This window comes from Anomaloglossus baeobatrachus, chromosome 1 (assembly GCF_048569485.1).
Source record: "Anomaloglossus baeobatrachus isolate aAnoBae1 chromosome 1, aAnoBae1.hap1, whole genome shotgun sequence".
In the NCBI taxonomy this organism is placed as follows: Eukaryota; Metazoa; Chordata; class Amphibia; order Anura; family Aromobatidae; genus Anomaloglossus; species Anomaloglossus baeobatrachus.
The window spans coordinates 753456783-753481922 of record NC_134353.1 but is presented as its reverse complement, the minus strand read 5'-3'; the positions used below and the strand labels follow the sequence as shown (position 1 = coordinate 753481922).

Here is a 25140-nt window from a genome sequence, read left to right as displayed (position 1 = left end):
GTTGCCCTCGTATGGCTCTCATAGACTTGTATTGAGCCCTTTAGCCGTAACTCCTTACTTCTACAGTCAGAAGTTATGGGATCAGAGCGGAGCCAAAAAAAGATGAAAATGGGAAAGGGTGAGTATAAGAATGGGGACAGGGGACTTTGATTTAAAGCATCACTCCAGCTCTGGGAAAAAAAACCTCTCAAAAATGCTGGAGTGGTACTTGAAATAAATATATATATATTTATATGTTTATATTTTTATTTTTTTTTTATTTTTTTTAATGCCTGAATCTTCCTATTTCTTGTGATCTATCATCTATGTAATTTGTATTATATTACTATTAAAACTGAAATATTACAAAATTATCTGTGTCAAGACTAACCATATCTGATCATCATATATTATCGTCAGAAAATATAGTTTCAATCAAGTCTTGGTAATGTTTTTCGTCATATTACGATGCTTGTTTAAAAAATAAATTTGGAATCTTTGGATCGTCACACAGGCCAATGGGGCTTTTTAGACTCCGATTTCCTGTCCTTTAGGGAGAGTTTTCAGGAGCCTCGTTATCATTAGAGGCAGCATAACAATGATGGGTAATACCTCTGTATACAGCTGATAACACAGGATCCTCCAATCAATAGTCATTGTCACAGATGACCCTGCTACCCCTGCATACACAATGACCTAAGCGCACACACACTCGACATTCTGGCTAATGGTCATTGTGTTCTTTCCATAAACTAAAGGAAGTAAAAGTCTAAAAAGCCATAGTGGCCAGAGGTCTCACCTTTTGGAGACATTTATCTTCTTTTTGTAATTGAGTTCCGGTAGAAATGTTGCAGTGTTTGCCTGCTATGGCCTCTGTTAGGCTGCTTTCACACATCCGTTTTTTGTACTGCGGCTCAATGCGGCTCAAAAACCAATGCAACGGATGCGGCGATAAATCAGATCCGTTGCATAAGTTTTTCCATGCGGCCCGTCCGTTTTTTGACGGATGCGGCTTGATACTGAGCATGCGCAGTGCAAAAAACACCGCATCCGGCCGGATGCAATTTTTGCCACAGAACACTGCATCCGGCGTCCATAGGCTTGCTTTGTAAATCGCGCCGGATTTGGCGCGATGCGGTTTTTTCGCCGCACGAAAAAACATGCCAGGCTACGTTCCATCCGGCCGCCGCATGGGCTAAAGATGCCGCATCCGGCAAAAACCGGACGCAACGCAAGGCCATGCAGCACAATACGGTGCTAATGCAAGTGTTTGCAGACAAAACGCAACCGCCGGCAAAAAAAACGGTTGCGTCTTTTCTGCAAAGCGCCATAATCTGTTTTATTCGGAGTTCCTTTCGCCTAATGTATGACCATTGGTCACATGAAAGTTGAATGCACATAATTTTTATTGTGCATAATTTTTATTGAAAGTAATTTTCACTGATAAATTTTAGGCTAGTTTCACACTTGCGTTGGGCGGAATCCGCTGGGTCCGTTGCTGCGTCGTTTTGACGCATCTGTTATTTTTGTGGTGTCAACGGATGCAACGGATCCGTTATTTCACAGGAATCCGTTAGCTGATTCCTGTGAAATAACGGACCGTTGCATCCGTTTGGCGTCCGTTAGGCGTCAGTCTAACGGAATTCGTCGGCTCAGTTTTTTTTTTCTTTTTTCATTTTTTTCATTCTGGGCATGCTCGGTAGAAATTAGCGGAATCCAGCAGCGGATTCCGTTGTTAAGCACTTAGCAACGGAATCCGCTACCATAGGGAACCATTATAAATATTAACGGAACCAACGGAATCCGCCGGTCGGCATCATTTTGACGCAAGCATTTAACGTTACATTCTGTGTTGCTTCCGCTCGGCGGAAGCAACGGCGCGTCGGCCAACGGAGGCAACGCAGGTACTTTTGGCACAATCCGTCATCAATGCAAGTCTATGGGAAACAGCGGAATCCGTTAACTGATTCTGCTGTTTCCCAAGACAGCGGATTGCGGCAAAAAAACCAAAACAATGCAAGTGTGAAAGTACCCATAGACGCAAATATTTGTATTTACAGGAAAAAAATCCTCAAAGCTATACAATTCCTTTAGGCACTACACCCAGCTGTTCTCCAGTAGGGAGTTAAAGGGGTTGTCTAGGACTATTTCCTTTTTTACTCTATGGGCCGAAGATATAATAAGAAAGTAGTCACTATCTACTTACCTGTTCTACTCGGTGCCAGCAAAGAGCCGTCATAGACTGCTCCTACTGCCGATTCTGCAGCTTCACGTCAGAGCGGCTCTTCCTCTTCTGGGGTCTCTTGATGTGGCGTAACTGCCGACGTCCTGCTGATTGGCCTCCTGCAGTTAGGCCACGGGGAGCTTGCTGTCAATCCCTATGACATTGAAGTGAAAGCTGCACACCAAATTCAGAGAAATATGAACAAGCATAACTGCTTTGTTACATAAAGAATGAAAAATACAACTAGCGCATATGAAAAATGGAAAAAAAAATGTTTTTGTGATATTGCATAACTGCTGAGGATTATTTTGAAAAAAAGAGATATTTAGCTAATGTATTGATCAATTCATTACTGCCCCATAACCAACTTCACGGTAATCTCTTATTTATGGGGTCCCTAACAAAAAAAACATATAGATTGTATTTTTTGGCTAGCACCCTGTTCACATTTACAATGGTGTTCCAGCAGTCATTTTGATTGTAATCCCTATGACATTGGCAGTTGCACCCCATTGATAGAGCAGAAGAGAAGCTGTTGCTCTGTTGACATGACATTAGCGGATGCTGCAGAATCGCCAGCGGGTGCGATCTGTGACAGCAGAGACTGGCGGAGGACTGAACTGACATATAGTAACCTCACCATAGTAAAAGTAAAATGCTCCCCAAAATCCCTATTAACCACTATGCTATCTTCTTGATTTCTACAGAACGTGGATAGGTGGTTCTTGACAGAATGAATATCAGGGACAGGGTAATTGGTTACTTTTATCACCTATTTCGAGGTTTGGTGTTACTTTAAGAGCGAATACTGCCCTTTAAATATTAAGCACTTACAAAGCGCATTAGCAAATATTGATGTAATAAGCTATAAAACCTATTGACAAGATGCAATTATCGTTAAGACTTGAACAATTAGGAGTATGCTTAACCGCTTGGGAACCACTAAACAACTTTAGACTTCGGAGAGGCCGCCTGTTCACTTTTCAGCGTCAATCATAAATTACTGCTAAATTCTCAGGGTGGCACTGCTGATCAGTACCCACGGGGAAGACCCAGCTGGGTGGACGGCTACATTTACCTATTAATGTCCTGCTCATTGGCGACTGAATCTCCCCCATTGCTTTTATATTTTTGGTGGGACAAATAGTATTTCTGCAAGAAAGAGTAGAAAACTAATCCTAAATCCAAACTATTGGCTGGTGAGTGCTGACCCTTCTCTCTTCCCATAGTGCCCAGCTACTCTATTCACACCATCATATCCTCTTTCCTGGCATGTGTTCCCCTTTTCTGAAGAAAGGAGCGCAGAATGGCAAAAGTGAAAATAACCCTTTAATAAAGGGGGGCTAAACTTTTGCATAGAACATAGACAAATAATATATTTGTAAATTGTGCAGCACCACAAGGCCAATATCGTAACTTTCCTCTCGTCCATTCATAGAGCTGGAGGGCAAAGTAATTTACTGGTGGGATCTTGGAGACATAAGGGGGCAGATCTCTGCTGAGCATTTAAGTGCGGGGGGGTACACATGATCTGTCACTGAATAGACTGTACATATGTCGGTAACATTATGCCTTTCATAAACCAGATTTTCCCTCTGTGTGAGCCGGAGTCACATCACCATTTGTCTTTATGACCTGCAGCATTTTATTCTTCACAAGTTGGTGTCTTCTTTTATATTCTAATTGATGACATATACATTGTCTGCTCTAATGCCATTAGTAGGATGAGGAGTTTCCTTCAGCTGCAGGCGGTTTCCTATAATGGCACTGAGCTCTGTAACCCGATGACAGATTCTCGGGAAGTGCGTCTTGAAGCACAGGCTTTCATTAAATGTGATCAGCATCACCAGCTCCCGAAACCCACTAGATCTTAGATTATAATCCTTCAGAAACTGCCTATGCAAGGTCAGCCGGAAAGCTAGGATTGACAGCTGCCTCCCCTCCTATACTTTTTACCTTTATTAATGGGACAACCCTTTTAAAAGCTAATGTGGACGGCAGAGCCACTGAGCTCCGTGATTGTCTGCAGTGCTCTTAGGGGTATTTTGCACACTATGACATCGCAAGCCGATTGTAGCGATGCCGAGCGCGATAGTCCCCGCCTCCGACGCACATGCGATATCTTGTGATAGCTGCCGTAGCGAACATTATCGCTACGGCAGCTTCACACATACTTACCTCCCCTGCGATGTCGCTCTGGCCGGCGAACCGCCTCCTTCCTAAGGGAGCGGGTCGTGCGGCATCACACGGCAGGCGGCCAATAGAAGCAGAGGGGCGGAGATGAGCGGGACGTAAACATCCCGCCCACCTGCTTCCTTCCTCATTGCAGCCGGGACGCAGGTAAGGAGATGTTCCTCGCTCCTGCGGCTTCATACACAGCGATGTGTGCTGCCGCAGGAACGAGGAACAACATCGTACCTGTCGCTGCAGCGACATTATGGAAATGCCCGACCCTACACCGATCATACAATTTCGACACTTTTGCGCTCGTTAATCGTAGTGAAAATGATTCACATACTCCGATGTCGACAACGACGCCGGATGTGAGTCACTTTCGATTTGACCTCCCCAACATCACAGCTGCGATGTCGTAGTGTGCAAAGTACCCCTTAATGTGTCGTGATAGCTACAGACATCAGAGACACCGGGGAGGGTAACTAAAGTACAAGTTTTTTTGTTTTTAGACACTGAACGGCTTTTGGGCACAATGGTTTACTGAAACTGGAAAACCATCTTTTAAGCTTTTTTTTTTTTTTTGGCGCCTATAAGAATCATGCATACATCCTGCATATTTTATGTATATCTCACAAATATAAGTGACATTTATGTTCTATGATTCTACTATTACTCGTATGAAGGTTACATGTTTTGTATCTTTTGTAGTATACGTTGTATTTTTTTCTTTATTTTGATTGCTTCTTTCATTTTAGAGGATCTTTGAAAACGTTCATTCACACTGTACACTTGCTACAGAAACAGAATGATCTAGGATCCCTGCCAGTGGCAGATGTATTGTATAGGTGAGTACAACGCATATACCTATACGTTATGTATCTGAGAGTTTACTATAAACTAAGTGTACCATAAAGATGCTCAGTATTTTTTTTTTTTTTTCTACTTCACTTTTGTGGGGTAAACTATCTTGTAATCTTTACCTGGAGAACCCTGTAGATCAGGGGTCGGGAAGCTATGGCTCGCGAGCCAGATGTGGGTCTTTTGATGGCTGAATCTGGCTTGCAGACAAGTCTTTAATTAAAAAAAAAACATCTTATTTTCCGGTTTGTAAGACACCATTTTTCCCCCCCAAAACTTGGGGAAAAATGGGGGTGTGTCTTACAAACAGTTTAACGGGCCGGCAATGGTGGCACAGGGTCGGTGATACTGCGGGCTCATGGGGTGTCATGGCGGCCAGGACTATTGATCTGCCAGCGGACTGCAGGCTGCTTTGAATTTCCTGCAGTTGATGAGATCAACTTCAAGAAAATGGCCACGGAGGTGGCGCGTGCTCAGATAGGACTCCGCGGCCATTTTTTTTAAATTAATCGCATCAATCTGCGCATGCACCATGGCCGTTTTCTTGAAGTCGATCTTGTCATCTGCGGGAGACTCAAAGCAGCCCACCGGCAGATTAATATGGCCTGCTGCCATGACACCCCTTGAGCCTGCAGTAGTACTGCCGACAATCTGCACACTGACCCTCTTGAGTCGCAACACCCCCTCCTCCGTGCCCGCAGCATCGCCTACCCTGCCTCCTGGGACCTTCTGAGCCGCTTCACCACCGCCGCCCCCTCCTGGTGAGTATGGCTCTCACAGAATTATATTTTAACATATGTGGCGTTCATGGCTCTCTCAGCCAAAAAGGTAGCCATTTCTACAAAGCATATTATGGTAAAGCACGGAGAGGTGCCTTCAGGGAACTATAGTTTCCCAGGCAGAATAGTAGTAATGTGGGCTGAGCAGCATGACTGCCCCCTATTTACTCAGTGACTGGGTACAAACAAGGCGAAACAGTCGAAATCCATATAGAAGTCCAAGTTATACGGGCATATGGTAATCTCCATTCCTACACTACATTGTTGTTTAACCCCAGTTATCAGTGGTGTGACCATTCATCTGAAAACCATCTCCTTCATCACCCCCTTAAAGCGCACCAACACCAGGATTTTCCTATATAACCTAGGGCCAGTATAGCACTGGCTTTATCAGGCTGATTCTATACATACCTTTTAGTGGTCAGCTCAGATGTGTAGTTTTTTTTAAATACAAGCAAGTAAATTTTGGGAAATGTACAGCTTTTTGATTGGCTGCCGATTAGCTAATAGCTGTAATGGGTTTTATAGTAATTCCTGCCCCTGCCTGTTCTACCCCTATCTTTTATTTATGCTAATTCAATTATAGAAGCGTTTTACTAATATCTTCACTTGGGTGGCATAGGAATTGGCGCATGTGCGTTGCGTTTTTCTCAGTCGCCATCTTTGTGAAGATCTTGTGACCTCAGGTTACTCTTTTCCTAGTTGAGCCTAGAATGTATGGGCTCCTTTCATGTTAGAGGGTTTGGAGAGGTTTCCTCCTGTCCACTATAATCCCCTGCACCTCCACTGCCTGGGGATCTTACCACCAGACCCCCGCTTCCATGCCCTCACATCTTCTACTCTTGTGACCGTGGGACCGCATGCAGTCACAACAGCAGTGGAGACAGCCTTCACCACCAGCTGATTACAGAGCACAAGACTCGATCAGCTGGAGAGCAGACACTGGAGACCAGAGCAGAGTAACAAACCAGGCCAGCAGCCTCACTGTCCTGCAGGCAGGGCATATGAACATACTTGCGGGATGGTTAGATGAACACTGTAGTCCTGGAACGTTGCTGTCGGCTTTTTCCTCCGGTCTGGTCTCCAGCTGATTGTATCCTGCGCTGTGCGATCAGCTGTTCCTGGGGGCTGTCTCCACTTCTCTTGTGACCGCACGCGCTCCCGTGTTCACAACAAGAACAGAAGATGTGAGGACATATGCGCCACCTTCGCAGCACCAGCAAAGGAAAGAATAACATGAGGTCACACATCTTCACAAAGATGGCGCTGGAGATGAGTGCTATGCACAGGCGCCAACTCCGACGCCATCTTAGTGACGATATTAGTAAAACTCCTCTGTATTAGAATTAGCATGAATAAAAGATAGGGGGAGGATGAACAGGCATGGTGTTGGGAATCACTATGAAAACCCACCCCAGCTATTAGCTGATCGGCAGCTGCTGCCAATCAAAAAGCTGCTCATTTCACAAATTTTACTTGCTTGCATTTCAGAAACTATACATCCGAGCTGACAACTAAAGGTATGCATAGAATCAGCATGATAGTGCCAGTATAGCACTGGCTTTAGTTTGTATTGGAAAATCCTGGAGATAGGTGCGCTTTAAATGCCAAAATTCACTCAGCCCGCTGTTCCCTGCAGTGCCTGATGACTGACAGTAGCGCTAAGAAGGAAAAAAGTAAGAGGGTTCCCCAGTACCCCTCTAGCTCAGAGTTCCCCTTCACTCTACGGTTTGGTGGCCGTCTTAGAAGTTGCCATATGCCGGCAGACTGGGTGGGGGAAAAAACCTCTCTAACTCAGTGAACGCAAGTAGAGATCAACCTTATAAATAGGAACAGAAAATCAAAGTATATTGGTAGGTTTTACATTATATTCCACAGTAAAAGTCCTTTAGTCTCCTAGGATCAAGTAATAATAAGACAGAAGCCTTTTCTCTAGTTTATCCCTCAAATCCATTGTATCAGCCATCACTCATCCGTATCAGGACTTTGAAGCCCTGAATCATATTTTACTGTTTGATACATTCTACACAAATCCCAAGACAAGTATTGATTGTTTCTTTTGCCGTTTGTATTAGGATGCCGCCTCCGACATTAAACACTGGGGCAATAAAAGCCTTATTCTGAAGTACATGCATCGCCCGACCATAGCGCAGCATGTGTTCCTCCTCCATGAATTATGAATGTGTGCTCATCTACTGCGCGTACCTTCTTCTCTATTTTATTCTTTGTGCTTTTTTGATTTATTCATTTTCAACTTCCCTCTTGTCTAGCAAACTGCAGACAGATCGTGCTGGTTAGCTTATGCCTTTGATTTTCTTAAGGTTGCTGCTTCTGGAAGGAGGGCCGGGATCTCCCTCTTGTTTACTAGGAAGTAAGCACATTGTGTCCTGGGGTTTCGAGGATATGCTTCCAGCTCCTGATGGGACCAGTGGCTCAAACAATGAAAACAAAGGTAAATTATCAGGGCTAACAATGTGGGATGAAATGGAGTGTGCTAGAAATAAATTTGCTTCATATTCCACAGCTTTAGAATTAGATGAATAACCTATTTTGACAAGCGTGGTCCAATCGATTTGTCAATCTAAGCCAAAGTATTGTGGAAAGTGCCTAGTGAAATCCCCCAAAAAGAAGAAAATAACGATTGAGTATATCTTAAAATTAACTTTTTTTTTTTTTAAGTAAACTTTATACTGCAGAAGAGAAAAAATTGCCGAAAACGTTTTTTATTCTCCCCATAAACAGATAATAAAGGTTTATTAATAAGTTATACATACCCCAGATTTGTGCCATTTAAAATTTACATGGTATCCCCCAAAAACAAGCCTTTGTACAGTTACAGGAAAATAATCTTAGATTTTATGTATTCCAAGGATAAAAAAAATTCTCTGATTTACAGCTGGCGTAGCTTCAGATTGAAAAGACGGTCATCTGTATGCAATGGCAGCCTATGAAATAAACTCCTTCTTTCCGTCGTAAAATCACAGTACTACATATTTCTCTTCAATCTTGGATTTAGACAAAGACAGACAGCACTCCCTAACATGCAGTGTGAGCGAGTACATAACTGAACATGACGTATAATCACAGCTGCACTCTGAAATGCTAAAGTATGCAAACCATGGATAGAAGAATACAGACATGCATTACTGCTAAAGGAAAACTAAGAAAAAATTGAGATATTTAGCATACAAAAATGGCCATTTTTATATCTGCCCAGTAGCCATGTTAAGTCAATCTCATACACTGGGTAACACTGAAATGCAGTATGAGATTGCCTTGATTTCATTCTCTGAGCAGGTTCCCACTTGCCTATACACATGGAGGTTTTTAAACCCAGCGAGAGGCTTCAGTTCAGATTAGGTACCCAGTATATGAAATTGCAGTGACGTGGATTTAGTCTTGATAAATACACCACACCAGAGTTATCAACTTGACTTATTATTTTTTCCCGGAGAGCTTATCAAAAAAATCATGGATTGGCAATATTTCTTACTCCTTGTTCACACATCCTTGTCTCCGGTACGTGTGACGTCCGTTTTCACATGCATCGGAGACAGGGACTCGCGTAGACCCATTAAAATCACTGGGCTTGGTCACACATCCGTGTTTTCACACTGACCATGTGTCCGTGTGTTGCACACATGTCCGTGTGCGACACACGATGACATGTTTGTTTTCTGCCAGCAGCATAGATGTCACGTGGGCCACAGACTTGTGTGATCCATGTGACATCAGTGTGACATGTACCAAAGAAAACGTAGGTCACAAAAAATTTAAAGAATTTTTACAATTGCTGGTCTCGGGTGCCTCTGCTGTTGCTTCCTGGCCCGCTCATTAAGCTCATGCATATTCAATACACTCACCACGGACTGAAAGCTACAGCAGTGCAGGAGACAGCAGACCCAAGGACAGGTAAGTATACCATTTCATGCTGTCTGTGTGCTCTCTAGATGTCAGAGGGATAGCACAGGGACAGCACACAGAACACGGGCACACATACGCACCTTCATCATGGACCATGCAAAACATTAGTGTTTTGCGTGGGTGTGTTAAGGAGGCTTTGCAGACACATTGGAAAACTGTACTAAATCATTATGATTATAAGTGATCCATGTCTACAGCCCATAGTTCTGATGAGAAGACATCAGCTGCATTGAATGACTGCAAAATCTGCTCAAAAACCTGGACAACCCCTTTGAGTAGAATATGTTGAGAAAATTTACCTATTGAATCAGGTTTTTATGCTAAGTGTGTATATATGTGTGTGTGTGTGTGTGTGTATATGTATAATATATAACGTGTATGTGTGTGAGTATGTGTGTATGTATATGTATATATGTGTGTATATGTATATATATGTGTATGTGTGTGTGTGTGTATGTGTGTATGTGTGTGTGTGTGTATATATATATATATATATGTATGTGTGTGTTTGTATTCATTTACTTATTTTCTACACCAGTATCTGAGTATATATGTAGAAGATTAATTTCAGAATTTCTAATGGATGTCAGCCCATATAATTAACTTACGCTTCCTGTTCTGTACAGATTTTTCAGCATTCTCATTATCATCACAGACAGGATTACAATTGAAGATAATAGTAAATAACACCATTCACAATAGGTGATTTTTCGGCTCCCCTCTTTCTCCTCTCTTCATAATGACATTTGCTACAAAAATGCTCTTACATAAGCAAATATGTTCAGACTTTTGACGCAAATGTCCATGTAAAGACCAGGAGATTGAAGTCTTATATTGGGCTTATTGGTCAGAGTGGAGCTGACGTGTATTTGCAGTTAAATGCCATGGGCTGGTGTTTTTGGAAGGATCCTTTAACGCTTACTCTCCAGTACATAGTCCATTATGTTCAATTATGTTTAAAATTTTCCCAATCACTCCTGATCTTCAATAAATTGATCTGCTAATGTTGCGGTTGCTCACAACAGATCAAGAGGCCTTTGACAAATGGTCATTTTGTGCACTGGTATAAACCGTTCTGAAGAAATTCGTAATCAATAAGTAATAATATAATAATGTATATAAATAAAAAGTATAGTCTATTCATTCCCATTCCCTGCTATTCCTCTACTCTCTCTGGGTTCTGATATTGTAAAATTTTTCCAAACCTCCTTCTATCTCATCCTTGTGTTACAGATGCAGACTTGGGTCGCTGCCTTGCATCTGATGGACTTTACCTATATACAACTAACTCAGTGGGAAGAGGCCTAAGTAAACTTGGCTCTGGACTACACGGCACTTTACGGTAAGTGCATTGACAAAAATGGGCCATATGTCAGGATTTCACAATACTATTTATTGAATTACATTTTTATTAGTTAATAACATAAAACGATACATCTCTGCTGTGTCACTTGTGGCCTGGGCTGCAGTCAGGCTAAGTCCATCCTCCACCATCTTGGTTACACTGGAGGCTTCCATCTGAATGCAGTTATTCGAGAATTCAGCCAGACGCAACCATTTTGTAGACTACGCAACCATGTCTGGCATAAGGGATGGACACCACTCCAAAGAAATGTTTTGGATTCAGTTTGAAGTCAGGGACTCTGTTTTTTTTGGGGGAAATTCGGGTAGAAGGGCCTGAGAATAGGGTTTGCTGCCATTTTTGCTGGCTGCAGCTTTCCAGACCTTTCTTTTCTGCAAATGTTGGAAATTCTCCGTGGCTTTTTGGCTACATGGAAGCATTGAAGTTTTGTGACTGACATGGTCGCCATACGTTATGGTGAATAGATACTTTGTTTATTTAATGATTTTAATGCCTGTAAATAGGAAAATACAAAGAACCTTTGTTCCTAGCCAAGTTAATTTCAAATAAAAAGTAAAAAAAACAAACAAAAAAAAACAAAACCTAAACTGTAGAAAAAAAATAAAATATAATTTGTAATTAGTACCCAGAATGAATTCAATGTATAGATCCCGTGCCTTCAGCTTTTGTTTGGCTGATGCCATTTCTATTTTATATACTTTATTACATGGTTGTTGTACAAATCCTGTTGCGCCTACGATCACCAGGGGTCTGTTTATTTAATGCACACTAACACAGAAATTCATTTTCAGGGGATTTGTCTACTGTCGAAATGAGGAGTTGGAAGCCGGCTGGATTGCTTATGGAAGTGGAAAGTTGCTTCACCGACCAGCATCTTTTGACAACAAGCCTCATTTTCTTTTCCAAATAATTGATCAGTACACACTACAGGTAAGGCTGAAATCTAGGGCACAGCTGTCTGTTAGTGTATTCTTTGTCACAAGTGGTAAAGCTCCTTTGTTAGAACCTGCTCATACCAGAGAGAGTTAGGCTGCTTTCATACATCCGGTTTTTGTACTGCGGCTCAATCCGGCTCAAAAACCTATGCAACGGATGCGGTGAAAAAAAACGGATCTGTTGCATAAGTTTTTCCATGCGGCCCGTCCGTTTTTTGACGGATGTGGCTTCATACTGAGCATGCACAGTTCAAAAAACCGCATCCGGCGTCCATAGGCTTGCATTGTAAAATCCGGCGCGATGCGTTTTTTTTTCGCCGCACAAAAAAAACGTGCCAGGCAACGTTCCATCCGGCCGCCGCATGGGCTAAATATGCCGCATCCAGCAAAAAACTGACGCAACGCAAGGCCATGCGGCACAATACGGCGCTAATGCAAGTCTATGCAGAAAAAATGCAACCGGCGGCAAAAAAAAAACGGTTGCGCTTTTTCTGTTAAGCGCCGTATTGTGCCGCTCAGCAAAAACCGGATGTGTGAAAGCAGCCTAAAAGGATTGTTCTTCCCTAAAAATTCCTGTTTATTATGGTGAAAATATGGTTGTGGGTAAAGTAATTTTTCATTGTTAGATTGAAGTTATGGGCAGGTAGAATTCCTTATAGCGGCCCTGCCATCAGGCTGTTTTATGGGAGGCTGCACTCTACGTCTTATCTAATTCCCATTTACTGACTCACTATAGTTTACCATTAACGACAGTGACACCGCCTGATTTACAGTGTACTGTCTCCGTTCATGAACCTTTGCTCTTACATATTTATGGAGCTGGTTTATTGCACAGACCACCGACCCACAGGTGAAAGAAGCAGTATTCATAGTAACTTGGGTCTTGGGCCCTGTAATTAGGGCTCCTCTGGCAACCCTATTTTTTAGTGGAAAATGAAATTGTATATATTTACTTAAATTTAGTTTTAGAGAACTTACTATAACATAAAAAAATAGGAAAAAAAACCTCTGTCCCACTAAAAACTATGCCAACTAATCAGCTCTAGCCATATACCGTATATCAGTAATGTCTGACTGTGAGATTTGGGAAAAGCCAAATATAAAGAATGTTTTATAAAAATGACTTATTCTTATTTAAAAAGCTTGAATTAGAAAAAAAACGTTTTACAGATTAATTACAAAAAAAATTAGTTATACATCTTGCCAAGATCCCTGAGCTGCCCTGATTCTGCCCCTTTTTCCGCTTTTGCTCCTCATGGCTTCATTCCTGAGATATTTACATTTGTTGTTTTTGGAGCGCAGTATGAGAAATCTCTGCTTGTAGCACAATGTGCCATTCATCCAGAGTCTTCTTGTAGGGGGCTTTTACTTCTCCCAGACGCTGCCAATGACTGCTCAGCACCTGATGTAGCAGGTTCAGGCTCTACCAAGCTGTGTGTGTGTGTGTGTGTGTTGGAAAGTGCATGCCCCCAGAAAACCGCTAAAGAAATGCTCAGTTGCAGTACAAGCAGAGATTTCACATACTGTGCTTTAAAGGCAATATATATGAATATCTACAATGGAGCAATGCAGTGCAAAATGAGGAGAGCGCAGGCATCTGTCCAAGGAATTGAACTCCATTTTCTTGATTAAGTGACAGGTTTTTTTTAATATCTTCCCTTTTACTACAACACCTAAGGGTATGTGCGTTCTGCACCGCAGCGTAACTACATGCGTCCTGCGTCCCCTGCACAGTCTATGGAGATTGTGCAGGAGCCGTGAGCACGTGGCATGTTAGAACGCAGCGATTCGGCTGCTTGCCGAATCGCTGCGTTCTAAGAAGTGACATGTCACTTCTTTCGTGCGTTCTGCATCCTGTCTATAGGGAGAGGCAGCATGCAGAGCGCACGAATCTGCCGGCACCATGCGCTTCAGAACGCAGCTTTTCAGCTGCGCTCTGAAGCGCACATTTTCGGTGCGGTGCAGAGCGCACACGTGCGCACATAGCCTTAGTCAGAGAAATTTCAGATTCCCTGCAATTGCCGTTCATCAAGCTGCGTGAATGGATCCATGGGCTTTACATTCTCTTTTGTCATGAGATCTGCCACTATTACTGGCATGCCGGAGCTCCTGTATAATCTGTGTACAATCTGCATTGCGCTGTGCCTTTAAACCCAAACATGCTGAGTCTTCTGTTGCTTCAGCAGTTTAAAATTAACTTTTTGCTGAACCATGTAGCAATTTGATATGCTAGCTAAAGAACTACCCGGGGTATTGTCATAAGAAAGCACGATATAATAATAGCCACCCTTACAAAAGCGACTTACAATACACTATTGTATGTCTCCTTACACTGTAGTAGATGCATCTTAAAGGAGAATGCTGACACTGCTGTATGTTGCTGGGGGCTTTACTAGAAAATGTATGAATAGAGGAAGAAATGAAAAAGTATGACAACAAAATAAGAAAAATGCACTGATAACGAATGTTTTCCATTATATACAGACTGGGCCCTGATCCCTCATTCTTCCTCACTACAGTTGGGATTGAATGGAGGGCTATAGTCACACAATATTTATCTGTGCCTAACACTAGATCGGTTTGTCTTCTCTCTAGATCTCTCAGATAATCACCATGCCAGCCAATCACTTCCCTGTTGGGAGCAATATGACGACTGTACACCTATGCTCTGATGGTTCTTATTTTTACTGGATCTGGTCTCCAGCCAGTCTAAACGAAAAGACTCCAAAGGGCCACTCCGTTTTCATGGACATCTTTGAACTAAATGTGAGACGCTTAATGATATTTCCACTTAACAACTTTGACCTGTGCCATACATGCAGGCAAGATGATTGTCATGGTATGCAAGACGCACCATGACTAAGGCATCTTGTTGAAATGAGTAGGACTTTTACTGCCATTTGTATTTTTTATGCAGATTTTTATTATATTAAAGAGGTGGTGCACTACACAGCATAGTGGCCACATCACGATGTAAAACTCGTAAAAAAGGCTTTTCTCAAATATCTTGTGTAGTCAGTAGTACCTGTGAGCAATGCTATTTGGTCCTCTCATCCCCATCACATGACCACCGGGCTCTGTGACCTCTGAGATCTGGTGAGTTCATGTCAACTTCCACTTGACCTGACCTCACCGATGCAGGCCCCATTTTTCCTGAATGACTGGGCTGTGGGCGACGATTCACCGCTCATCACAGCCCAGCATCACTGTTGCTTGCGGTGCTCTGCACCGAAGGAGAGTGTGCGCAAGATGCTGGGCTGTGATGAGCGGTGAAACTCCACCCACAGCCTAGTCACTCAGGGACACTGGGGCCCACCTCGGTGATGTCGGGTCAACTGGAAGTTGACATGACCTCACTGGATCTCTGGAGGTCATGGAGCCCGGGGGTCACATGATGGGGATGTGCTGACTGCAATAGCGCTGCTCAGGGGCACTATTCACTACACAAAGTATTTGAGAAAACTCTTCTTTATCAGCTTTACATCGATGCATCCACTATGCTGTGTAGTGGACCATCCCTTTAAATAAAAGCCATGTTTTATGGAATCTGAGACTAAGTATCTTCTGGATCTTTGTCTGCCATATTTATATTTGATGTCTTGACCATATTAACTAAATGATCAGAACCCAACTTCTGGTCTGTTCCGCAAATAGTACTGTCACTCAGAAGTGCTGAAAGCTTGTAATACGTGCTTTTTGACTTTTTTGGTGGCTTTATAGGCCAAAGAGAAAATGTATAATACTTTTTAATTAAAGCATCTGTATACTCCTTAGGTTGAAAATGGTGTGTACACAGCTAGTCCTCTTCATGAGCGCGTCATACTAATGAGAAAAGAGGGGGAGTCTGCAAAAAGTATCAATGAAATGCTGCTCAGTAGGTTGTCTAGATATAGGGCTTCTCCATCAGCGACTCTGGCTGCCCTTACGGGATCGACAATCTCGAACACACTGAAAGAGGACCAAACTGGTGAGTCTGTCCCGATACTTAATTTCTTGCATGCGTTTCATCTTCATGTCCATTTGAACTCCTACGTAGACACCAAACATGAATAGGTTTACTTTTATCTAACTGGTTAAAAAAAAATTTTTTTACAAATTGGCAGCGCCATAGGCGCAAGCAGCCTGCTGCAGTTTCTTCTACACCCAGGCACCGGCCGCCATTTTTGGCCATGGCTCGGTCGTCTAGCTTGCTGCTTATACCTCCCCGTCTAAGTGTGAAAAGGCGGCTAGGGCGTCTGTGCGTGCTGATTTGCCAGAGCCAATATCCAGTGTTTCGCCTGGTGAGCATGCTCAGCCTGTTAGTACCATTTCTGAGGCTGCAGCCCACTTTACACGCTGCGATATCGCTAGCGAGATCGCTAGCGTGCGTACCCGCCCCCATCGTTTGTGCGTCACGGGCAAATCGCTACCCGTGGCGCACAAAATCGCGCGGACCCTTCACACTACTTACCTGCCTAGCGACGTCGCTGTGACCGGCGAACCGCTTCCTTTCTAAGGGGGCGGTTCGTTTGGCGTCACAGCATCGTCACTAAGCGGCCACCCATTCGAAGCGGAGGGGCGGAGATGAGTGGGACGAACATCCCGCCCACATCCTTCTTTCCTCATTGCCGGCGGCCGCAGGTAAGGTGAGGTTCCTCGTTCCCGTGGTGTCACACATAGCGATTTGTGCTGCCGCAGGAAAGACGAACAATATCGTACCTGCAGCAGCAACGATAATTGGGAATAGGGGAGCATGTCAACGATTAGCGATTTTACACGTGTTTGCGACGATTTTCGATCGCACGTAGGTGTCACATGCAACGACATCGCTAACGCGGCCGGATGTGCGTCACGAATTCCTTGAACCCCAACGACATCGCTTTAGCTATGTCGTAGCGTGTACAGCGGCCTTAAGTCTTCAGTTCAGGCTACTGAGCATGCTACCACACTTTGAGCGAAAAGCCTCTTTGCTCAGGTATTTGGACTTCGTTCTGTGTTCAGGTTCTGTGTTGTGCCTACTAAACATGCTCAGGCTGATAGTCTCATTTCTGAGACAAACTCTGTGGTGCAGGCTAATGAGCATGCTCAGGTACTTGGATGCTAAGTCTGGTAAGGACTTCATTGGGCATGTCCGTGAGGTGGAAGGCCCTGATAGGCTGGATTGCGTCAGGTGTCCTGATGAGGTGGCCACTCCGGACTGGCTCACGGAGGCCCGCCCCTATTACCTGGCACCCCATCATTGGTCATTAGATAATGACACTGGGTTTGGGGCGGACCCTAGCTGTTCAAAGGATCTGGAGACCGCATCATGGTGCGCAGTCTTCACACATGCTCACACCAATGCATAGAGCCACATTGCGACCTCAACCACTAGTTCTGGAAGCGGTAGGTAGGGTTAGGTATCCGATGCCTGTCACACCAAAACTTCATGACTCGGCACGGTAGGGTCAGGCGCTGCACTTCTCCTCCTATCGCTCCAGTCCTGTTGTAGCAGCCCAGTGGAGTTAACTGGGCTGCGGCTGCTGCACCAACTGTCCCGGAGTGCCCCCTATGCACACGGACAGTGTACCCCAGGACCCCTGTGGTGCTAACAGGTGAGTTCCTGGTTTGGGTGTGTGCACCCTGTGGCATTAACAGAGTTCACAATTGTCCTGGTCCAAGTAATGTTTAACTTGGATCAGGCTCTTATTATTTTGGAGCCACCCAGCTCTTTATTAGCCGAATGACCTACGGATTGCCAGCAGCTCCTTTACCATCTTGGAGCACGGTGGACCCTGACTGGCGATTGGGATATTCACTACCTTTATCCTAATCTGCCAGTCCCCCCATAACAAGAAGATTGTCCTAAAAAGTAGTGTACTTTTTGCGCCATTTTCCATGACCTGTAGCGTTCTCATTTTTTGGGATCTACAGTTAGGTCCAGAAATATTTGGACAGTGACACAATTTTCGCGAGTTGGGCTCTGCATGCCACCACATTGGATTTGAAATGAAACCTCTACAACAGAATTCAAGTGCAGATTGTAACGTTTAATTTGAAGGTTTGAACAAAAATATCTGATAGAAATTGTAGGAATTGTACACATTTCTTTACAAACACTCCACATTTTAGGAGGTCAAAAGTAATTGGACAAATAAACCAAACCCAAACAAAATATTTTTATTTTCAATATTTTGTTGCGAATCCTTTGGCGGCAATCACTGCCTTAAGTCTGGAACCCATGGACATCACCAAACGCTGGGTTTCCTCCTTTTTAATGCTTTGCCAGGCCTTTAAAGCCGCAGCCTTCAGGTCTTGCTTGTTTGTGGGTCTTTCCGTCTTAAGTCTGGATTTGAGCAAGTGAAATGCATGCTCAATTGGGTTAAGATCTGGTGATTGACTTGGCCATTGCAGAATGTTCCACTTTTTTGCACTCATGAACTCCTGGGTAGCTTTGGCTGTATGCTTGGGGTCATTGTCCATCTGTACTATGAAGCGCCGTCCGATCAACTTTGCGGCATTTGGCTGAATCTGGGCTGAAAGTATATCCCAGTACACTTCAGAATTCATCCGGCTACTCTTGTCTGCTGTTATGTCATCAATAAACACAAGTGACCCAGTGCCATTGAAAGCCATGCATGCCCATGCCATCACGTTGCCTCCACCATGTTTTACAGAGGATGTGGTGTGCCTTGGATCATGTGCCGTTCCCTTTCTTCTCCAAACTTTTTTCTTCCCATCATTCTGGTACAGGTTGATCTTTGTCTCATCTGTCCATAGAATACTTTTCCAGAACTGAGCTGGCTTCATGAGGTGTTTTTCAGCAAATTTAACTCTGGCCTGTCTATTTTTGGAATTAGATGTGAACCCTTTGTATTTACTTTCATGGAGTCTTCTCTTTACTGTTGACTTAGAGACAGATACACCTACTTCACTGAGTGTGTTCTGGACTTCAGTTGATGTTGTGAATGGGTTCTTCTTCACCAAAGAAAGTATGCGGCGATCATCCACCACTGTTGTCATCCGTGGACGCCCAGGCCTTTTTGAGTTCCCAAGCTCACCAGTCAATTCCTTTTTTCTCAGAATGTACCCGACTGTTGATTTTGCTACTCCAAGCATGTCTGCTATCTCTCTGATGGATTTTTTCTTTTTTTTTCAGCCTCAGGATGTTCTGCTTCACCTCAATTGAGAGTTCCTTAGACCGCATGTTGTCTGGTCACAGCAACAGCTTCCAAATGCAAAACCACACACCTGTAATAAACCCCAGACCTTTTAACTACTTCATTGATTACAGGTTAACGAGGGAGACGCCTTCAGAGTTAATTGCAGCCCTTAGAGTCCCTTGTCCAATTACTTTTGGTCCCTTGAAAAGAGGAGGCTATGCATTACAGAGCTATGATTCCTAAACCCTTTCTCCGATTTGGATGTGAAAACTCTCATATTGCAGCTGGGAGTGTGCACTTTCAGCCCATATTATATATATATATATATATATTTGTATTTCTGAACATGTTTTTGTAAGCAGCTAAAATAACAAAACTTGTCACTGTCCAAATATTTCTGGACCTAACTATATGGCTCAGTGACAGCTTATTTTTTGCCATTCGGGCTGATGTTTTTAATGCTACCATTTTTGTGCAGATGCTACGTTTTGATCGCCTGTTATTGCATTTTGCGCAAAATGTGCGGCGACCAAAAAACATTTTGTCGTTTGAAATTTCTTTGCCGCTACACCGTTTACCGATCAGCTTAATTGATTTTATATTTTGATTGGGCGTTTCTGAAGTTGGCGATACCAAATGTGTGGTTTGTTTTTTTAACCCTTTAATTTTCAAAGGGGCAAAAGGGTGGGTGACTTGAACTTTTTTGAAAAATAAAAAAAAAAAAAACTTATTTTTTTTTTATTTTTTTACTAGGTCCCCTAGGGGGGACTATAAGGATCTGTCTGATCACTCATTCATTTCCCCCGATCAGAGCAGCACCGCTCAAACTGGGAGAAATGATCATCTTTTGTAAGCTGCAGTACTCTGCTTCTTCTTACAGGACCTTAGTCATGTGAGCTACAGGAGTCCTCACATGACCCTGTGCTACCATGACAACTATCGGATCCACGTGATCACGTCTTGTGACTTCCGGTGGCGACCTGTGAGTGCAGATCTACCGTGATCGCCGTTAACATGACGCTGTCACATCTTGACAGAGCCATTTAAGGGGTTAACAGGTACGGGTGGATAGTGATTCCAATTGTACCTGCGAGGCACACATGTCAGCTGCACAAATCAGCTGACATGTGCACGGATGCCCACCTGCAGCCCGCTGCAGTATGTGGGGATTAACACTATGACCGCAGGGACGTAATATTACTGACCACAGTCATTAAGGCGTTAATTCAGGAGACCAAGTGCTGTTTTCTATGCTATAATAACAGCATTCATAGCTCAGTATCTTCTGAATCTCACTTCTTTGGTCATAACTGGCAGGTAGTTTCACGAGAACCTGTCATTATGAGAATCCTGATCAATTTTCTATAATTCTGTTATAGAGCAGAAGGTACTATGTAGAATGATACATAGGTTTGTAGGAAAATATTCAGCATTACTTGTAATCCATTCCAATCCCTGCCTGTTCTTGGTTCAGAGGTCCAGCAGACAGTCTGATCAGTGACGGACAGTCATCCTTGTGTGAGCATGCATACATAGGTAGGGGTCAAACGCAGATTAGGATTGCCTACTGACCCTCTGAGCCATGAACGGGCAGGGATTATACTAAATCTTACCCCACCCCATCCCTACATCCCGCCTTTGTATCAATCGGTATCTGTAACATGATGCTGAAAGATCGGATGATTTGTTCAATACGACACGTTCCAGATTGCTCGGGAGTCACTGTTGACCTGTAAATGGGTCGCTTTGACTTTTTGATGATATCTAAAATTGTAACAGTAGTTAATGAAATCTTTAAAGGATAAGCCTATGTAGTGAAATATTCGGTGGCGGCCATCAAATCATTGACTTACCTGGTTAGGTTATCATCACATAGATTGGAGCCTTGTTTGCTAATTTAAAATAATGGACGCATGACGCGACCTTAACTGACCCCTCAGTTGGGTCAGATAGGCCACGTTGGTAATGGTTGTACGATAGATCTGTTGGAGCTCCATATCTTCTATGGTAAGATGCAAATGCGAAGATAGCATTATGGGAAAACATTCTATTGTAACTAGCACCATACTAATGATCGGCCTGTCCGTTGTGAAAATGTAATGTTATCGAACTGTAAATACGTCTTTTTGTATCTTGTAGCTGCAAACACAAGCTGTGGCCTTCCTCTGAAAATGTTAAGAAAAACCCCAATGTACACATGTGGAACGTACCTGGTACTTATTGTGCCTCCTCCAGGAGGCTCAGGAAGTTCAGCAACAAGGTCTCTGTTCGGTGGAACCAGTGGCTTGTCATCACTAAAAAGTACGGAATTACATCAGTTTGGTCACCCTGATTGTGACTGACTAGTTTTGATTTTTTTTCTTGTGCAATACTATGTGTTCATGGATCTATGTTACCGTCACAGCTATAGAGAACACAATGAGACCATGTAGTCTTACGGAACTGCACATTTCAGTGATCTGGTGGTTTGAACCATACTTGGCTGCTTTACTGCATATTAATAAGTGACTATTCTGCTATTGAACCTTATTATCATTATTACTTGTCCCTAGAGTAGGACATCAATATTATATAATATTTTAGATTGTTGCTGATATTAGGGACTTCATAAAAGACCGGCATCCCTCCATATTAGCTTCTTGGCGCTAGAATACATGATCAGCAGTTGTGGATGTGCACCTATTCCGGCATGTACCGCGCCACTGTCAGTTGCGCAGCCGCAGTTCGAACGATGCTCCGGCTTCCAAGTCCTCACTGCGCACGCACACACGTACACACACACACGTACATACACACACGTACACACAAAAACACACACACACACACACACGTATACACACACACACACACACGTATACACACACTCACGTACACACACACGTACACACACACACACGTGAGCACACATACACACATGGCAGACACACATGGATACACAAAGCACGTACACTCACATAGCGCACATGCATGTATACACTGAACACAGACACACGCACTGCTGTGTACTCACCTGACCGGGGCCGCTGCTTCTGCTGTCAGCGCTTTACTTCAGTTGAATGCTTTGTGCTGCCGTAAAGCATTTAACTGCAGTAAAGCCATAACAACATCCTGCAGCGGCCGCTTGGTACACTGGACGCCATCATGGAGAGGGCTGTGTGCTGCAGCTGGAAGCACCGCGGGCACGGAGGACAGGTTAGACATGGCATAATAGGGGACAGAAGGGACCAGCAGGAGCACTTTACTAAACAATGCGCTCATTACTGTAGGGGACATCAGCCCCCCCAGATTTGTATGCCGCCAGCCCACCTCCCACCAGATTTGTATGCCTCCAGCCCACTTGCCACCAGAACTGTATGCCTCCAGCCCACCTCTCACCAGAACTGTCTGCCCTCAGCCCACCTCCCACCAGATCTGTATGCCCCCAGCCCCCCCCCCACCAGATCTGTATGCCTACAGCCCCCCACCAAATCTGTATTCCCCCAGCACCACTCACCACTGCTCCTGTCAGCACCAATTAGCATAGACAGATTTTCATTTCACCGCACACCCGAGGTGATATCATCTGGCCTATTTCTAGTAATAAGTGTGTGTGTGTGTGTGTGTGTGTGTGTGTGTGTGTGTGTGTGTGTGTGTATAGATAGCTATAAATATAAAATGTCTACATATCTATGATATAAGCTGTGTGTAATGTATGTCTTCCAGTTCTGGCCTCCAGTCTGGTGTTTAACATTTCTGATGGGCAGTTCACAAACCGGGCTGACCTCATTGACGCCGCTGGCAGTTCCCTGGGTCGTGGGGCACTAGTAACTGGACTTGGTAAGATCAGGAATAATTTTTTATATAAAATTAGTGTAAACTAAACTACATTGACTAGATTAGCTTTGTTACTCTTTTCTCTATGCCACACTTAGCACAGCGCAGGTGTGTTGTGAAATAAATTTGTATGGTTGATGCTATTATGGGGGGGGTTTTGACAATGAAGTAATCCATATTCATGTGTTCCTGTAGGTGCTTGTTATGATACCATGAATAATATGATCTGGACCTGCTCTAATGACTACATTGACCAATGGTGTAATCCAGGAAACCAGGCTTTCCATGTGGTGTGTCAGAGGCTCGGAGTCACTCACGTCATTGCTGACCCCAAAGGTATGTTTTTTTTTTTTTGTTTTTTTTGTTCAAATCAAGATTTATTGAAGAAAATGTAGTCAATACAAAACATTCAAAGACATTTTTTTAAGTGATTACATAAGACTATTAAAGACATCCAAGAAAAAGGAAACCGAGAATGACATATCTAGTAGGTAAAACCATACATGGATCTCAATATATGAGTAAAAACAGTGATATTGATCTATTTTCAAATTAAAGCATTATCGAAGAGCTAGTAGGAATAGCGAGAAAAAGAATAGAATAGAAACCTTAAGTAAGAGGAAAAAGAAAACCGTGCCCTGCATTAGAGGTTCAAGCCTCACTTCTCTCTGTCACCCCATACTAGACATGGATCACTAACTTGCAATCCACAGTCCAAATTCCACAGATTCTCTGTACACAATCCAGGGGGTCCACACCTTCAGCACCCTTTCTGAAGTGTCTGTTGCCTGTCCTATAAGTTCCTCCATCCTAAAAATCTCATTAAGTTCTGAAACCAGATCAGATTTAGAAGGTGTCACTACCTGTTTCTGGGATCAGCTTCCTGGTGGCTGCCAGAAAATGCCTAAGGATGCTCTTCTTGTATTTAGCAATGGAGAGCTCACTTAGAGACAAAAGGGCAAGCTCAGGAGTAGGCTGAATCCCCATTCCGGATTCTTTGTTAAATAGAACGAATACGTCTCTCCAGAATGCCCTAATAGAGGGGCATTGCCACCAGATATGGTCTTTTTTTTTTAATGTGGTCTACAATTTCATAATGTATATGACTAATTGAGAGAGGTTGATTTTCTGAAATGTTTTCTGGTGGGATCATGGACTCATTCTCGACAATCGACGGTTTAATTGAAGTTTAAGGCCCTGTGCGCACGCTGCGGATTTGCCGCGGAATTGCTGCAGAAAATGTGTCCAACATTACTGCAGTCATTCCCCAGCAAATCCTATGGGTTTTAAAAAATGCTGTGTGCACACTGTTTTTTTTTTTTTTTTTTTTTTTTTTTTTTTTTTTTTTTTTTATACCCGCGGATTTTCCGCTGCGGAATTAATGAGCATGTCACTTTTTTCCCGCAGGTACCTGCGGTTTTTGCCATAGATAATGGTATACAAATAAGAAAGCCGCGGAGACACCATCACGTGTTTCTCAACGCTGCCAGGAAACTAGCCAGGTCTTTCACCGGGAAGGAACAACCACGGGAAGGGCAGTCTCCAGTCAAGGAGACCACCTATACCAAACATGGTATCCATCCACAGACAGCCGTTTCGGGGTATTTGCCCCTCATCAGTGTGGAGTAGGAATCTGGCTAGTGGGGGCAATGCCTAATAAAAGACTACTTAAGCAAGCATTGTTGACCTTAGGGAGATCAACATATCCACTGCAGAGACACCATCACGTGTTTATCAACGCAGTGATTCTAGAGCAACGCCCCCTGTGGATGGATACCATGTTTGGTATAGGTGGTCTCCTTGACTGGAGACTGCCCTTCCTGTGGTTGTTCCTTCCCGGTGAAAGACCTGGCTAGTTTCCTCGCAGCGTTGAGAAACACGTGATGGTGTCTCCGCGGCTTTCTTATTTGCATACTTCCCAGTGGGCGTTGCTCTAGAATCACTGCGTTGAGAAACACGTGATGGTGTC

The 25140-nt window shown here is 43.6% G+C and overlaps 1 protein-coding gene across 2 annotated transcripts in view; it reads left to right on the top strand.

Annotated features, from left to right (window-relative positions):
* The window catches only part of HECTD4 (HECT domain E3 ubiquitin protein ligase 4), a 366009-nt gene that overhangs the window by 65603 nt on the left and 275266 nt on the right, over positions 1-25140 (top strand). For both annotated transcript variants that reach the window (XM_075323933.1, XM_075323925.1), the window contains exons 3-11: positions 5134-5223; positions 8337-8467; positions 11173-11281; positions 12094-12232; positions 14833-15003; positions 16012-16204; positions 21498-21659; positions 23061-23174; positions 23367-23507. In XM_075323933.1, the coding sequence (XP_075180048.1) occupies positions 5134-5223; positions 8337-8467; positions 11173-11281; positions 12094-12232; positions 14833-15003; positions 16012-16204; positions 21498-21659; positions 23061-23174; positions 23367-23507 (1250 nt within the window). The remainder of the gene's footprint in view (positions 1-5133; positions 5224-8336; positions 8468-11172; positions 11282-12093; positions 12233-14832; positions 15004-16011; positions 16205-21497; positions 21660-23060; positions 23175-23366; positions 23508-25140) is intronic.